This window comes from Salvia hispanica, chromosome 5 (assembly GCF_023119035.1).
Source record: "Salvia hispanica cultivar TCC Black 2014 chromosome 5, UniMelb_Shisp_WGS_1.0, whole genome shotgun sequence".
Taxonomy (NCBI): domain Eukaryota; kingdom Viridiplantae; phylum Streptophyta; class Magnoliopsida; order Lamiales; family Lamiaceae; genus Salvia; species Salvia hispanica.
Genome location: NC_062969.1, coordinates 7,089,796 through 7,107,233, shown reverse-complemented (window position 1 = coordinate 7,107,233; position 17,438 = coordinate 7,089,796). Strand labels below are relative to the sequence as shown.

General features: G+C 34.9%; 3 protein-coding genes and 1 non-coding gene across 5 annotated transcripts; all 4 read right to left on the bottom strand.

Moving 5' to 3' along the window:
* Positions 1–3,356: 3,356 nt before the first annotated feature.
* Positions 3,357–4,280, bottom strand: LOC125190694 (NAC domain-containing protein 83-like). Its single transcript, XM_048088061.1, has 3 exons — positions 4,035–4,280; positions 3,688–3,947; positions 3,357–3,602 (listed from the first exon to the last, which is right to left on the bottom strand). The coding sequence occupies exons 1-3, from the start codon at positions 4,213–4,215 to the stop codon at positions 3,441–3,443; spliced, it is 603 nt and encodes a 200-aa protein (XP_047944018.1). The 5' UTR covers positions 4,216–4,280; the 3' UTR covers positions 3,357–3,440.
* An 867-nt stretch (positions 4,281–5,147) lies between these two features.
* On the bottom strand, positions 5,148–8,667 carry LOC125186145 (probable protein S-acyltransferase 7). Its single transcript, XM_048082479.1, has 5 exons — positions 8,316–8,667; positions 7,642–7,824; positions 6,308–6,598; positions 5,811–6,044; positions 5,148–5,698 (listed from the first exon to the last, which is right to left on the bottom strand). The coding sequence occupies exons 1-5, from the start codon at positions 8,376–8,378 to the stop codon at positions 5,372–5,374; spliced, it is 1,098 nt and encodes a 365-aa protein (XP_047938436.1). The 5' UTR covers positions 8,379–8,667; the 3' UTR covers positions 5,148–5,371.
* Positions 8,668–11,755: 3,088 nt separating this feature from the next.
* Positions 11,756–11,827, bottom strand: TRNAQ-UUG. Its single transcript has one exon. It is a non-coding gene; the product is annotated as a tRNA-Gln (tRNA).
* Positions 11,828–13,659: 1,832 nt separating this feature from the next.
* On the bottom strand, positions 13,660–17,148 carry LOC125188318 (septin and tuftelin-interacting protein 1 homolog 1-like). Of its 2 annotated transcripts, XM_048085099.1 has the most exons (4): positions 17,012–17,148; positions 15,385–16,554; positions 15,163–15,242; positions 13,660–15,058 (listed from the first exon to the last, which is right to left on the bottom strand). In XM_048085099.1, the coding sequence occupies exons 2-4, from the start codon at positions 16,544–16,546 to the stop codon at positions 14,009–14,011; spliced, it is 2,292 nt and encodes a 763-aa protein (XP_047941056.1). In that variant the 5' UTR covers positions 16,547–16,554; positions 17,012–17,148; the 3' UTR covers positions 13,660–14,008. The 2 variants fall into 2 exon arrangements, with proteins under 2 accessions (XP_047941056.1, XP_047941055.1); XM_048085098.1 differs by having other exon boundaries at positions 13,660–16,554.
* Positions 17,149–17,438: the final 290 nt, after the last annotated feature.

Here is a 17,438-nt window from a genome sequence, read left to right as displayed (position 1 = left end):
AAATTCAGGGTCGGATCATTCGAGAAATTTGCACAACCCGACAAAGTTTGTGATTTTTCATGCAACTTCTAAAGTTCATGGGAAATTCCAGCATTTTGTGAAAGTTGACGATTTTAGAAGCAGTTTACCCTTAATAGTACAACACGTGCATGACTCATTTTTCATAAGAGGATCAAAAGTTTTATTTTTTCGATTGTAGCTAAGTTAACTGCAAATTCATTACTCCCCCCACCCACAAAGATTATCTCACTTTGACTGGGCACGAGTAGGGGTGATTCGGTACGGTATACCGTACATTGAGTGTCATACCGTATACCGTACCGAATATTTCGGTATATTGGAAATTCGGTATGGTAATTTTTGATACCATTACCATACCGTGTTTTCGGTATACCGTACCGCATTCCGGTATGCCGAACTTTGGTAAGGCATACCGTTATACCTGTTATACCAAAAATAATACTATACCTAAAATATTTTTAAAAAAACAATTCTATTGTTCAATTACTTCAAAAAGTATAAAACAATTAAACTCCATACAATCATTCTAATATTCAAATTTATAAACCTTTAACAAACAAATCAAAAACAAATTATAAAATCATTAGCAATATTATCTTTATTTCTTAAAACCTTGTTGGTGAATTTGACAAAAGACATTACTTGTAGATGAGACTGAAAATGGAGGATCCAATCTACTATAAATATAAGGGTTTTATATACTATATAATTACATCCTGGTACATATTATATATATTTAATAATCTACGGTATACTGAAGTGTCGGTATATATCGAATTTTCGGGATGATGGTATATATCGGTATACCGAAGATTCGGTATGCCACGGTATACCGCGGTATAGGAAATCTAATACCGTTACCGTACCGAATCTTTCGGTACGGTATGATACCATACCGAAAACTACGGTACACCGAAAAATCGGTATTTTCGGTATTTTTTCGGTACGGTAAGTCTGGTATCTCCATCCTTAGGCTAGAGTTTAAAGAAGTGTAATAAAAAGTGAGTTGAAAAAGTTAGTGGAATGTTGATCCTACTTTTATATATTAGTTTTATAATAAAATGTGAGGTAAAATGAGTTAGTGGAATATGGAGTCCACTACCAAAAATAGTAAATAATAAAAAGTGAAATGGGGACAAACTTTGTGGGACGGACGAAAATGAAAAAATGGGACAATCTTTGTGGGACGGAGGGAGTACTAAATACAGTAATTGTATAATATACTACTCCCTCCGTCCCAGCCTAAGATGACACATTGCTTAGCCGGCACGGGGTTTTAGGAGTTATTGGTTAAAGTATTTAATTGGAGAGAGAGAAGATGAGTGTAAGTATTAAAGTAGAGAGATAAAGAAAGATGAATATTTTAATAGGAGTGAGAAAAAGTGGCTGAGTGTATTAATTGGAGAGAGAAAGTTACCAAAAAAGGAAATGTGTCAACTTAGTTGGGACAAACTAAAAAGGAAAACGTGTCATCTTAAGCGGGACGGAGGGAGTAATTAATTATCTAAGTGCTACTGTGCTCAGTGACAGAACTACATTGAGCCAAGCCCCCGCATCAGCAGGGGCTTGGCCGGCACCAGATGCAGATTACCCCTTATACGTGGGTCCTCCGATCGGTCTCCGCCCAGAGACTCAAGCGTCGCCGATACTCTGAATGTGATAATTGAATGAAGGAGAAGAGAAGACTTGGGCTTAATAGTTTTAGGATTGTTGGGCTACTTTTAGTTTTGGGCTATAATAAACTACCCTTTATACTTCCTCTGTCCCATTAGAAATGAAACGTTTTCCTTTTTGGGATGTCCCATTAAAAATGAAATGTTTCTTAAAATAGAAATAACATTATCTCTACTTTTCCCCCTCTCTTACTTTACTATCTCTTCTTTAACTCACAAAACAACACTACATAAAATCTTGTGCCGAAAAGCAAACGTTTCATATTTATTGGGACGGAAGGAGTATAATTCTGTCTTTTTAATTTATACTTCCTCCGTCCATAAACAATAAATCTATTGTTGTTCGGCACGAGTTTTAATGTAGAATCGGTAAAGTAAGAAAGAGTGGGACAAAAAGTAGGTAAAGTAAGAGAGAGGGGGACAAAAAGTAGGTAAAGTATGAGAGAGGAAAGAAAAAGTAGGAAAAGTATGAGAGATAAACTTTCCATTTTTAGTAAGTGATCTATTTTTTATGGACGTCCTAAAAAGGCAAAAGTGATCTATTTTTTGTGGACGGAGGGAGTATAAACCTATCTTTTTGTCAAATCTAATTAAAGTATCGACTAATTTTTCAATTAATTTGAAGAAAATTTTTTTACTTCATTAAATTGAGGCTCTGAACTGTATTTAACTTATCTGATTCAGAAAATTACAATTTTAGTAATTATGAAATTAAAATATGAATTATAATTTATTTTTATTGATTTTGAAAACAATTAGTTATATATTTGAGTTGTAATTTATGTTATATGATTTGTATGAATTTGATAATATATATTTATTGAAATTTTATTTATTTATTTATTATTATTATTATTATTATTATTATTATTATTATTATTTATTACTCCCTCCGTCACATTAAATATGAAATGTTTGTTTTTCGGCACATGATTTTATGTAATGTTGTTTCGTGAGTTAATAAAGAGAGAATAAAGTAAGAGAGATGATAAAAGTAGAAATGATGGTATTTCCTTTTTATGAAAGGTTTCATTTTTAGTGAGACAATTTGAAAGGGAAAATTCTTTATTTTTAATGGGACGAAGGGAGTATCGGAAGCGGTAAGGATCGGTTTTTCTTAGCTCAGCAGTCCATTCTATGATGGTCTATCGTTGGCCAATATAATATCCCTCCTTTCTTATTTAAAGTTCAGCACCAGCTTATTCGAATTCTTGGTTCCGTCACTAACTGTGCTAGTCTAGTACAGTAACTTTTTGAATACTTCAATCTTTCTCTTATTGAAACAATTTCTTCTATTTCCTCAAACTATTCATGCGCCCATTTTTTTTCATTTTATCTGTGATTTCACCATCTTAATTCCCTTCCTCCAACTTTTGGTATTTCAACTCGACAAAGGTTAAAGATAATTTCCAAAAAAAAATTAAAAAGAAAAATTATGCTCAATGTGCTTTCGCCCTACCATTCAATGCAATATTCTCATGAAACTTTTACAAATACATATCTATACGAAAATGAAATAAAAAAAAAATCATATTAAAATTCAACCTCTCAAATTGCGAGTGACTATGAGTAACATTAAAATTAATTATGCTCAATTTGTTCCAATAAAATTAATCATATTTCGACACAACATAGCTACTCAATTAACTGCTTTTGTTATGATACACCACAAAATCACTGCAATTTCATAGAATATAATTCATGAACCTTTTGAGGAATACAATACATTATCAGTAGATTAATATTCTAACCCGAAGAAACATCCGAAAAAATACTAGAATCAGATGAAGAACAAGAAGAAGAAGAAGAAGAATCACTCGAGAAATCATCCACTCCCACTTCACTAACTCTCGCTTTCTTAAAAATTACGCGACACAACGTCCAGTTTCCTATTCGAACCAAGCAACCCTGCAAACATAATTGTACCAAAAAATAAATTAATACTGCTCTCTTATGAATTACGTTAAATTGGTATCACAGCTAGAAGGAATACCTGGTCAGTCGCATGTGTTTGCTGACTTTGTGAAAGAGCAAGGCAGTACTCATGCATGATCCAATCAGTTCTAACAGCACAACGATGCTTTGTTCGTCTATGAAATACGTATGATTTTCTGATCCCAATAATGGGCATCTTTTTCGAACAAATTATTCGTTTGGCCGAACCGCTAGCCTTCCAAACACCACATTCACTTCCTCTCCCCATTTTCCTACCTTCCTTGTTACAAAAAAAATACATCTCCTGCTCTCCATCACCTACAAATTTATACTTATTGTTTCAAATTTGCAAATATTTAATTTTTACGATGAAAAAAGTATGAAAATGAGATGTATATATATTACCTGGAAGCTCCCATGGATCATAAGTGAAGACGTCGAGTTCAGGGATCACTAGAGCAGGCATGGGATGATTAAATGTTTTACGCGACAAATATTGGAAGACGATCTCTTCATCCGTGGGTTGAAATCGAAATCCCGGGGGCAGTTTGCTCTCTCCTTCTCTCACTAAACTCAACTTCTCCATGTCAACGATGAGATGAGAGAGAGCTGAGATAGCCTGCGAGGTTGCACGGAAGGTATGCTCTTTGGAGCTTTTATATATGGAGATGTTATTCATTAATTAATGTTTAAGGAGAGATAATGATATTTACTTGTTTGCATAACAATTTCTTTTTGTTGAAGGAACTGCTTTTGCCACAAATTCAAACACTGCATCTAATTACTAGTTACTTTAAATTATGGATTTCTGACATCTAAAGTTCACTTCTCCAATATAATATAAGATTCATGTCATAAAGATTGAAATCTGATTCCTTCTTTTCCTTAGTAGGTATATAATCTTCTTTTTCTAATTATGACCAACCAGGAACAGATACTGGTGATCAGTGTGTTTGTTAATTACAGTTATAATTTCGATTTTGTAGACATTTTACAGATTAATCACGTAGGAAAAATAAATTAAATTCATTACACAAGGATTTAATCTAGAATTTATTGCAAGTGATTTTTGTTATAAACTTTTCCACTTCCACTAGTAGTTCACGTTGAAGGGGGCATTTTATTGGTATATTTGGAATAATATATGGATTGAGGTTGAAAGCAAATATCAAAGAATGGAAAAGGGTTATACTTTTTTAAAAAGTGAAAATCCTTCAAAAGATTGAGTTGGAGGAGGAAATTGACTTGAAAGAGGGTTGCATATGTTCTTTCCTTCATGTAGAAGAAGTTGCTTTTCTTGTTCATATTTATTATTGATGTATATTTTTTCAAATTAAACCTTTTCTTTTATTCTATGAACTAAAAATCAATTGTACAATCGCTTTCTTTCTATGTAATTAATTACAAAAACAAATATTCTGGTATTTATTAAAAAAAGCATGTTATTATTATATTGCTGCTGGTGTAGCACTATAGAGGTTGTACAGTTCCAAATGTCTCACCTTTGTTATTCAACTCTTTCCTCTAAAAACAAGTGATTTACATTCCACACAGCAAGAAAAGCACAAGGCTGAGGTCAAATGCATCTCTGCTACTCTTCTAAATCCAATATCAATAAATTGAAGAAACAGACAGACAGATGGAGAATAGCAAAACCGAATTCTATTGAAACAACTACATATGCACAAACACCAATCCGGCCGCCAGTTGGCTCAATGTTCTTGCTTCACAATATCATTACTTTACAAGTATTGCTGATATTCTGTTGCACTATCACCATTACTAGAAAGGGTTACCCGGTTCGACCCTATGGCGAGGGCTCTGTCATTCGCCTCGTCCCATATTGACTTCCCTTGCAGACTCTTGGAAACTGCCAAGGTCGTACTGTCAAAACTAGCACCCACTGAGTGTGAAGGCATCATAGGCTGCTTCCTTTGCACCTTCGCCCGGAAATCATTCTTTGATTTAGGAATACTGCCACAGAAGATATCCATAAAGTTTCCAACCATTCCTCTGTTGTAGGGGTTGCCACGTCTGCTATATTGGTATCTAAAGTTCTCATATGTCGTCTGTAGAGAAAAAAAATAAAAAATAAAAACCATGATCAAAAATCAACCATGAGATCTACAAGGGTCGCCCCTATAAATATACCGAAAACAGGGAGTGGTATGTGCAAATCACCTGGTTTGTTGCGATGAGGTAGAGATGGAAGATCGAGAGCCCTCCTACGAACCAGAGTCCCAGGAATGTGTAAATAATGAGTGCGATGGAGGCGGGTGTTTTAGTCATAGCTTTCCATATGGAGGAATTCTCGCTGTCCCTTATCTTTACAATGTACACCCAGCAAAACCCATGAACGTACAAGGCAAGCAGCATTGTGGAAAAGACAAACATGTAAAAGAACCGATAATTCCTCTGCATCCAAAATCAAGAACAGTTTAAACACAATGTGAAACACACACACACATATACATATATCTTTGTGTGCGTATCTTCAGATAGATTGACGTGTTGAACAATTAATTATAACAAGAAATCTTCACCGAATGGAATATTACTCCCTGAAAACACATCTATATAACTTTATTTCAAAGTATAAATATAGTGAGAGCTTGATTGAGGAGCTTTAACGGAAGTAAATAACAAAAGTGCCCGAAAATTAAAAAAACATAACTTACCAGTCCAATACATTGTCCAACCCAGGGACAGTGATGATCAAATCGTTCCACACAGTTGTCACATATCGAACAATGTGAGCAGCGTGGAGGCCTGTACAGCATACAAGTGTCGCAGTATTTGACTTTCACAGTAGCTCCATTAACTATAACATCTTTTGTACGAGGCAAGCGAGGCGTTTGGCCAGAGCCCAATTCCATACTATTATCATACGTTTCCGGTTCGGGAGGTTGAGCATTGCGAGGAATAATACCGGGGTCCCTTCCAGAAGTCAACAGAAGCAGCACCAAAACCTGGAATAGCACAAAAGATTACTCCATCTTACTAAACACACTTCAATATTGCAATCAAGCTCTTACTTTATTCCCAGAACTTATTTTTTAAAAAAATACTTCCTGCGTCCCTCTTTAGGAGTTCCATTTGAGTTCGGCACGGGTTTTAAGAAATGTAAAGGAAAGTTGGTGAAAAAAGATAGTGGAATGTGAGTCCTATTTTTACGTGAGTGGAAAAAGGTTAGTGGAATGTGGGGCCTATTACCATTTATGGAATATTCCAACCGGGATTCCTAAAGTGGGACACCCAAAAATGGTAAACCGGGACTGCTAAAGTGGGACGGAGGGAGTGGTATTCTAGGAGCACACAGCTGTTCTCCATATTTCTCATTATTTTCCATAGTTTCACAAGCAAAATGCACTTCTACTTTCTATGATACAACTTGTCGCAAGTCTGAATGAAGGTCCATTTCCATAAACCTTACTTTACAGTCGTAACAACAATAGTTCTAGAACAAAGTATCAAGATTTTCATATGTAATACTCCATCTAGCAAATCCATCACTCCTATCTACTAATCTAATAGGCTGTCCCAAAGAACCATGATCCCATCCTTCTTTACGCAAATTCAGTTCTTTAGTCACATGTGAAGATTCTTCAACTAGTTTATTCTAGGAGTACTAAAATTCATCCAACAGAAACACATGCTGGTTCAAGAAAAATTGAGTTTCAACAGTTTTTCGATATTCACGACTATTTTCCCAGTGCTCTCTTGGATGAAACTTATGAACTTCTCTTGTATTCGAATCCATACATAAAATGAAGCTAGGCATAGCTCTTAATATAGAATCCGATTGAGGCCTAACAAAAAGACAGTGTACTAGTACTGTTAAGCAAGAAAGAGTAAAAGTTTAGAAGGATAGACGCCATAGAGAGTTCCCAATTATCACTGCAGCCGTGCTAGACTACTGTGTGAAGATTCATCCTAATATAACTTGTTAGTGGCTGGACTAATAGAAAAATTCCAGACAACTGTAAGATTTCAGGGTTGGAATAGAACTTACAAATACTGTCTCGACGATAAATACAACTAAAACTGCAATTCCCCAATCACCAGAAAAATCATCCAGCAGTTTCCTTGCAACGAACACGCAGAAGACAGCAGCAGGAGCAACTATAAGAAACACTGTTAGAAATATCGATCTTACATCCGGCCCGAAAATAAACCTTCCCCCAAGACAGAATTTCTGCAAGAAAAAAACACCATCTTCAGAAAGATTGACAACACTTTTCTACAGCGTCGTACTAATCGAGAGGGATATAGACCTAAGACTTGTTGAAGGTAGAACCAACAACAATTCTGTATATCTACTATCATACACTTCAAGGTAAGTCTAATCCATAAGCTTGGTTAAACATATCTATTTAAATTAGAGTTTAAGGTGCTTGACAATGCATAAGAAGAAATTCAAGCCATCACAACATTCAAGCAACTCCAATGGCTAAAGAAAAACACATTTGGTTTGAGGCTAAAATAAGGTGATAAACTAATTTCCCCTTCCCTATTCCTCAAACAATATAAGGAAGAAAAGGCATATCAAATCAAAGCTTCCCCTAACAAAACACAAATCTAATAAAATTAATTCAAACTAATCCAAATTCAAGATGAAAAACAGTCAATAAGCAGATAAAACCCTGATTCAATGAAAAGGGCAGGTAGAGAAGCGATTGAATTTACATTACTGCCCTCCCACGCCTTGTATTTCCTGACCATCTCCACCGCGCCGCCCACTGTATTCATCTCTCCCTCTCTGTGTTCTAGCTTTTCAGTTGTAACAAGCAAGTAGAGCCTATCTTCTTCCCCGAACAAGAGAAAAACGGAGTGCAAAATGATGGTTGCGAATATTGAATTGAGGTGTGAAAAAGTCAGCAGGGGGAAAATGAATGGGAGCCGCGAATTTTATGAATAGAATAGTCGAAGACGGCTTGGAAAGTCTTCGATGAACAGCGAGTTGTAGAAGATCGTTTGACCACGACCACTGACGTCAGTCGCCGGGAAATGACGGCCCACTTTTATTTTCCCAACGGAAATGCTTTGCTCTTTATAATTCAAAGTAATATAACCAAATATCGATAGGATAGGATGCAAGAAATTGAATGCGATTTTAGATTATTTTGTAGTGAATCCGGTTCAATTAAATTTAAAGATTGATTTAGGATTAATGAGACTTTATGGAGGTTTTTTTTTATCAAATGGGCAGTGCTACAACTATTTACCCATTTACACTCATTAATCCTCCTTTTTTTTTATTGAGGTTTCTTATCTCTTAATTTAGGATGATTAGTCGTGTAAATTCGGGTACTCGTCGGTACCCGTATCTAAAAATCGGGTATTTAAATTTGAAATTTTTACAATTTTCTACTATTTAATACTCCCTCCGTTCCACATTTGTAGTAACATTTAGTTATGACACATATTTTAAGGAATTGGTAGAGTGTGTAATTAATGAAGTGAGATGTGGAGTGTGTGATAAATGAAATGAGATGGTGGAATGAGATGGTGGAGTGAGATGATGGAGTGTGTAATAAATGAAATGAGTTGGTTGAAGGTGGGTCCATCTTTGACTTTTTGGTTTTTTATTTTTGTTTTGATTTATTTTAATATAGATAATGACATTTGGGTGTAATTTTAGTGAATAATGGGGTAAAATTTTATGTGCAAATATAGTAAATTCTAAATGTTACTCCAAATGTGGGACGGACTTTTATGGCAAAATGTTACTATAAATCTGGGACGGAGGGAGTATTTGACACGTATTTACCAAAATATCCAATGCGGGTACCCGCAAATCTAATATTATCATGTTTCATATTTATTCTGTTTATATAAACTAATTTGTGATAAGTATAATAAGTTACTACTATTAAAATTGACATAATATTTATTGACTATTGTTCCATATTTAAAATCTAATTATTACTCCGTTCGTCCCACTTTAGAATTCGATTCCTAAAGTGGGATGGAGGGAGTATTATTTTTTAATGGGCAAATGAAAGAATTCAAAGACCGCATCATAGTAAATTCGAACCCAAGACCTTTGACCTCGGGTATTACCACTCTACTGTTTAGCCAACTCACAAACACACAAGTTCAAAGTTTAATTTCAATACTAACTTTATTTTCTCAATGATATTAGTTTTGACGGAGAGAGTACTAGTTTTAACGATATTAGTTTTAATAATAGATTTTACTTATTTTTAAAATAAGGAACTTTTGGAATGTAGTAGTGGCGCATCGGGATGAGCGAAGAAAACTTAAATTTGAAAAAATGTAGCAAGAAAACATTGTCAAAATTAGGAGTCATTAAATAAATTTACGCTATGTGACTATGGCCCTATCTTAGATTAAAAAAAATATTTATAACTATAAATACAAATGCACAAATCTATAATCGGGTAATACTTAGGTATCTGAAACTTTAAAAAAAAGTCATTTACATCAATCACGCGAATCCATAATTTCAGATATTGAGTATGAAGTATCCAAAATTCACTCGGTATCAGGCTTAGATTGGATATACTCAAAAGCTTAGAACTAAATTTAAAACCATATGAATAATCGAGTTTTCAACGTTGAGGACATAAAATCAATAAAAAAAATTCAAAATTGGTATGGTTGATGACACTTATTCATTAAGATTGCGTTTACTGTATAGGTAGGTGATGATTAAAAGACCATTATATTGCACAAGTGAAATTCATATCCATATACGGCTATGATAATAGGAACAACTATATTTATTTTAGAGAAAATAGCTTATCTTTTCCTAAACACGTGAATTTCTAATGAAAATGTTTCGATATTTTAGGAATTCATTTTTTTGTTAGAGTGTTTTAAAATTTACTAGGACGCAACTTTTTGTTTCCAATTATGTGACCAAATCAGATCCATTAGACGAATAAATCAACATCCAAGATTATAGAAACTTCTTTAAGTCATTTTCTTTCATTTTTAGGTATGCAAAATTTGATAAGAGAATCCGTTTAGAAATTGCCGGATAATAAACCTCAAAATTAGGAATCAAAATGTTATTCCTAATTCCTCTTATTTTTCCCACCCAAACGAAACGTGTAGTATTTCTTTTGACGTGAGTAAATACAGTTTTCAAATTTTATCTTCCACTTAATCTAACAACTGATGAATAGTAAAAAGTGAAAAACAGGTCTTTGTACTTTCTTCTATAAATTTTTTTATTTACAATGCATTTTAATTTTATTAAATATTTTTACAATTTATTTATTAGATTCTTATACTATAATATTTTGATTTTAGAAGTTTTTTAGTTGGATCTTTATTTAACAAATTTTATAATTTAATTAACTTTTATTGTGTTGATTAAATTTTTTCTCTTAAATATTTTAATATTTAATTTTAGTTGCAATATCGATTCAATATTTATTGAAATATGATAAATTTGTAAGTTGATAACAAGCAATATCAATAAATTTTTCCATTTTTCAGATGATTTTTTCCATTTTTCAGATGATTCATGAGTCGATATTGCAACTGAACTAATTTCAAAACAAATATAAGAAAAAAAAGATAAATAATTGAATTTAATTAACACAATAAAAGTTAATTAAATTGTTAAATTTGTTCAATAAAGATTCAGCAAAATTAAAAATAAAAGTATAAGAACCTTTTAAATCAAAATGCATTTGTATAAAGGACCTAATGATCTAAATGACCTGATAAAAGTATAAGAACTTAATGAAAATAAAATTGTAAAATGACCTAATGAAACAAAATGCATTGGTACAAGAACCTAATAAAGTAAACTTTAATGAAATTTATAAAATTGAAAATGCTAATAACAGTTTTTATTTTATTATAACCAAACTAAATATTCAAAATAAAACAAACGCAAATTTATAAAATTAAAAATGTTAATAATATTTTTTATTGTATCGTAATCAAACTAAATATTCAAAATAAAACAAACACTAAAAGTGTATCGAACGGGGGCGTGCTCATTGGTCTCTAAAACTTAGATCAAGTTTATGTCAGGTATGACATAAAAAAATGCATTGCACTTTGAACATTATTTTGGGCTTGTCTCCAAATTGAGGCCCAATATTTTTCTTAACTCAAAAAAGAAATTTACTACTGTATGGAGTAGGTCCTACCGGGAGTCGAACCCAGGTCGCTGGATTCAAAGTCCAGAGTGCTAACCACTACACCATAGAACCTCTTGCTTTGCCATAACATACATATTCATAATAACAAATCACTCAAAATATCAATCCGAGTTCCGACAAAAACACCCCCAAAAGTCTAAAGGGCATTTTTTATATACATTACTCTCCAAAAATGGTTCTGACTCTTTGATTTCCCAAGATATTGAATTATATTTTCGTAATGTGTATGTTGTGTATGTCATTTGACGTGAAAAAGTGGAGAAGTAGTATTGAATTATGTTTTCGTCAAGTTTATTCATCTTCTAACATAGAGATAATCATAAAAATTGTCATTTGTGCGAACCCTAGTTTCAGTTTCCACCGCCACATCCATTACCTTCCATACCAAATTTCACCTTTGTTTCACAAATCAAGCTTGAAGGAATTTTAAATGACACACATGTAATTCAATATCTTAGGAAAAAGTGTCAGAAAAAGGTGCCTACTTTTGGGGAGTTAGTGTACAAAAATGTCCGCAAATGATATAATCTGAAAATTGAGGAGAGCTTTTGTCCGAAAATTAGGTCAAAAAGTAACAAGGCACCTGGAACGGGCAAATGGTATAATCTGAAGGCGGCAAATGATATTTTGCAAGCATAGGGACTGCAAATGTTCATCGTTGATTGTATAAAGCCTAAAAATTAGTTCACTCAACTTCTTTTATCGTTTTCATATTTAACTTCAAATCAAGGGGCAGAATAAAAATTAAATCTTCTTCAATTAATTTCTCATCCAGTGACTGGCTCATTGCATAACCTAGTTGTGAGTTTATTTTCATAAGGTATAGTAGTACTAAGAAAAAGTATTAGTGTCGAAAGTAATAAAGTACCAACTACCAAATGAGATAATAACTTCTATAATACTTCAGGAAACACCCTAAAATCATGGGGTGAGAATAATACAGACATTATTTGAGAAACCTTTGTGAAGAAGGAAGCTGCAAAAGACAGCTAAACTAATCTAAAACAACGCCCATAATCTCAAAGCACAAAAGCAGGGTATGAATTTTATCAAAAAAAAGTCATGAGACTGCCCAAGCTCGAAACTCACGGCAGAAGTGAAGACGATCAAAGGCACCATACCCACAAATAAAATAGTGACCCCATCTGTGATTCTTCAAATCAATTCCTAAAAAGAAAATTAATATCTCCAGTACAAGCTAAGGAAACAGAATGCATCAAATAACTAACTAGTCCTATTTCTTATCAATGACCAAAAGAGCAGACATTTTTCAGCAAGAACTCCAAAAAATCATCAAACAATCTCTAATCCATAAACAATTAAATTGCATTTACTTACTCCTAGATAAAAATCATTGATAATATGAATAATGATAAAGCATATAATCAACAGTACTAGTTAACTATCATCCACTCACAGTCGTAAATAAATATAAACTGGTTCGATTATATACTCAAATCAATATACCTAGGTCCACCTTGAGAGAAACACACAATAGCTAGGCCACAGGTTTGTTCAAATTAACCACCTGTGTCATAATTTCTCTGAAAGTAAGCTAAAGAAAGAGCTACACATCTCACATGTCTTTCAGATGACCAAACTAGCACGGCCGCGTACAGCGATAAGAGAGCATACGTCAATCATCTTTAATATTCAGTTTCCACAAAATCTATCTTAATTAGCAAACTAAAGAGTAGTAGCATCTTGCAACTTCACCTGATGATTACCGTTTTAGTGTTTTACTCAAATGGTTATAGTAAGATCTAGAGGCCAAGCTGAACCAGACAGAATAACAGAATTGCGAAGAGAATTGTGCAGTTTAACGCCTAAGCAGTGACTACGAGTTAGCATTTCAATACGAACTTAAATAGATCAAGCACCAATTATAGAGAAGACTTAGCCATGAGGATATGGCCTCAACAAAGACCATTTGCTAACATTCAAACATGAGCAATAATATTCTTTTTTCACAGTAGCCAACTCTTATAAGGACAGTTAAAGTAAAACCCTATGAAGCTAGCCAACTAGGAACTAAAACTATCTACTAATTCCACAAGTTAAAAAGAAGTCACGGGAACAATTCATCATTGTATGTATCTTAATAATAAGGTACGGATCTGCAGAGAGGCAAAATTAGATTTCTGAACCAGGAAATAAAGTGGATATAAAATGTCACATGCAATTATGGCTATGTTTCTCACGGATGTACTTTTAAGGAGTTTCTGAAGCTCATTATCGCCTCATCTTGGAACGACTTTGCAATTCCAGCAGCTGCTCAAGTGATACGAGGGACCATCTGTCCTCGGCCTGGGTAAACACCTTTTGGTTGAGGGAGTCTATAATTATGCTTATATTACCAAATGCATATATTTGATGCCCATCTTGCAATCTACCAGGTTTGGGCTTGAACAGCAAACCATTTTGCTGAGCATAGATTTCAATAACTTCTTTCAAGCTCATCTCGTTTCCACCACTAGTGCCCTCTGCTGGAATTTCATTATGGGAACTTGGCATGGTCCTATGTTGAGCTTGTGCAGCAGCTTTTTTCCGAGTTTCAAACTGCCTTTGCTCGCGCACCCTGAGATAGCTAATATTCTCTTTCAATCCAGGTGGAGCCACCTCCATGCCTTCAACCGCCTGGTTCATCATGGCCAAACCAAGATTAAGCCTATACCGGATATGCTCATTTGCCTGAAGTTCTCGAGGAAGGAGCTCTTTCCAGTTGAGATACCACTGGGTCACTTCGTCAAAATTTGGTTTCGAACACAACCAATGATAAAGCACTTCTTGCCACTTATTAAAGAAAACATCCATTAACTGCAGCATGTGATGAGTAGGAATAGCAGACACCCATTTCATGACACAATTAAATTGTTCGAGACTCTGATTGGCTGGATTTATCTGGAATTCATGCATGACAGTCAATAGTTTTGGAATGATGTACCGAACCATTAAGTGCTCCCAACTGGCAGGATCAAAGACAGTCTTCCAAGGAGACAATATGGCAAAAGCTGATCCATCACTTGGGTGCCAAGCATGAAGAACACTGGCCAATCTATTGCGAATCGTGTGATAGCAATTCTCAAACTTGTGACCCAACAATGGTAACCAAGGGTGGATCCACTCATGGATGGGAATAGTTTCTCTACGCGGATCCCAAGAGTCTACAGCAGCTGATATTTTTGGCATAACAACGTTGTCGAGTATGGCCTGTAGGATAGAAGGAGGCAAAAGTTCTTCCCAAGAATCCAAATACCTAAGCATGGGCTCTGCGTCCCTTGCCTGCCAAGAGTTGGTCCCAGATATTCTTACAGCAGGAAATACGACTTCCATAAGCAGCTGCACATATGGAGAAGCTGTACTTGAGAAATTCAAAGAATCTTTACCTTGCAACAGTGTCTTCCACAATGACACAACCTCAGTTCCATGAGTTGGATTCTGGAGTGGGTCCCATCCCTGAAATATTCTAATAAATAGAGGCAGAGCATGTGAGCACGCAATGCAAGATAAGTTGCATAATGTGTACTCATCCGGAAATCTTGTCTGTAAATCTACAAATGATTTAGCAAGTGATTCTAAAGTTAACAATCCTGAAGAGCTCTTCTCACCCAATTGGTCCAATACAGCTATTATCTCCTCCATGTTTCCAAGCCGTTGTTTCTGGTCATCAGCCTCCTTTTGCAGCTTCTCTTTTTCCTTCTGTAAAGCAACCACAGTCTCCCTTTCGTTTCTCAGATTACTATCAAGTTTCTGAATGTCATGCTCAATTATATCAACTATCAATTTGATATTATGCTGAAGTTCTGGCATCGGGACATCATTTTCCCTGGCCATTTCTTCTGCATTCAAGTTTTCCAAATTTGTCAAAACCCGAACTTGTGGCCCTCTCATGTCAAAAACCTTCTGAACAACTTCAAAACCTTTCTCTTCCTTCTGGGCCAACAGTTCTGCAGCTGTTATATAAGCCTTCTTCTTTGAAACTTTCTTGGACCAAAGCTTTTCATTAGTGCGACCTTCTAAAGAATGGCTTGGACGTGGAACAGATTTTTCATCTACTTCCTGTATTGCTGGAGGAACGGCTTCTTTGTAGTCATTAAAACCCATTCCCATATTCTTAGGCCGAAGCTTGGCCTCAATAGGAGCCGTAATTCCCTGCTCATTTTTACCAAGACCACCACCCTTGTAGCCCATCTTCTCAAGCAACTTCATTCCAATACCCTTGGTATGCTTCTCAAATTCACCAACACCATTTGGGTCCAAGTCCCTTTTGCTAGCTTGAGATGATTTTTTGGCTGCCCTAGCCTTCTCCTTTTCCTTCTCTTCCCGTAACTTCGCACCTTCCCTGATAATCTTCCCAAAGGCAGTAGGCAAGAAGTCATCATCTTCTTCCTTGTCTTCATTTGCCTTTTTCGAATCAGCAGAACCAAATCCGAGACCTAAACCAGCAGGTTTGACATCCTCCTCCATTACATCATTATCCTCCCTGGAATTATGTTCAATCTCCTGACTGGGCATAACTGTGCCAGTTGAAACAAAACTGACTGGCTTAGAGTAGTCAGTCTTCTTAGACGAATCCTTCCTGCGCTTGTTCTTCGACCCAAACCCCTCGTCAGAGTCACTATCACCAGAAGCAAACACACCGTAAAGAACATCGTCTTTGGTCTGCACACGTTTCTGCTTGCGCTTGCCATAAAACTCCCCACCAATCCACTGGCCATCATCATAATCATTATCCATGCCGAACCTTTCCCTCTCCTGATACTCATCCATCTTCTAGTCTGGAAAAAAATTACAAACACCAATCAAGCAACTAACAATTAAGGTAGGGTATATGCAATGATAATTAAATTAAATGACAACCATTTTCCTAGTTTTATTCAAAAAGTAGCTCGCACAGAGGCAGCGTTTCTAAGAAACGATTAGGGTTGTCAAATTGGGTGAAAAATTACCTAATCGGGTATCCAACCATGCTAAAGCTCATTTAAAACCTAATTTCAATTCCCAGTCTCATAATACTATATTATATCAAACCATAATTAAAATTCCAAGTTTTCAACTCGATTAATACATCTTGTAGTTTTGTTATAATCATAATACTAGTATATGAAACCCCAATTTCAATTCCAAGTTTTCAAGTCAAGCTAAAATGTCTAAAATCATCTGCTAAATATGTAAAAACTAAAATTAAGAATGATATTGCTAAGAGGAATGAATAGCGAGTAGAATATGACTGACTGTTGGGTTGAGGGAGAGAGGAGACTGTTTTTCGGGTCCGGTCGTTGCGTCGAGCTCAATCGGCGGTAGGGCAGAGAGTCGGAGAAGCGAGAGAGAGGCGGAATCGTGGGAGAGATGTCCCCAAATAGCAATAGGTGTATAACTATTTAGTTACTCCCAATTACAACAATTTCTTGGGCTACATTATTTTATGGGCTTTGGAATAATATAATGGGTCGAATCCAAGTTGTGAGATGTTTAGGTAATGTGTTACTTGAGCTGAAAGACTTGAATTTAAATTGACAGGTTTATTCAAGTAGGGCTCCGAATTTGAGTTTGCTTCATTTATGATACGATTAAAATAAACTAGATTATGCTAAGTATATTTTATTTATTATAGTATAAATTTCATTACAATATTTTTATTTATTCCTAAGAATAACTTATA

Excerpts from the sequence above, each read along its gene's own strand:
- LOC125190694 (XM_048088061.1), bottom strand. The coding sequence starts at position 4,215 with ATGGAGAAGTTGAGTTTAGTGAGAGAAGGAGAGAGCAAACTGCCCCCG. Across the intron at positions 3,948-4,034 it reads TGATCCATGGGAGCTTCCAG|GTGATGGAGAGCAGGAGATG; the intron begins GTAATATATATA and ends ATAAATTTGTAG. Across the intron at positions 3,603-3,687 it reads AAACACATGCGACTGACCAG|GGTTGCTTGGTTCGAATAGG; the intron begins GTATTCCTTCTA and ends TTATGTTTGCAG.
- LOC125186145 (XM_048082479.1), bottom strand. The coding sequence starts at position 8,378 with ATGAATACAGTGGGCGGCGCGGTGGAGATGGTCAGGAAATACAAGGCG. Across the intron at positions 6,599-7,641 it reads TTATCGTCGAGACAGTATTT|GTTTTGGTGCTGCTTCTGTT; the intron begins GTAAGTTCTATT and ends GTGCTATTCCAG. Across the intron at positions 6,045-6,307 it reads TTGGACAATGTATTGGACTG|AGGAATTATCGGTTCTTTTA; the intron begins GTAAGTTATGTT and ends TTTTGGATGCAG.
- LOC125188318 (XM_048085098.1), bottom strand. The coding sequence starts at position 16,546 with ATGGATGAGTATCAGGAGAGGGAAAGGTTCGGCATGGATAATGATTAT.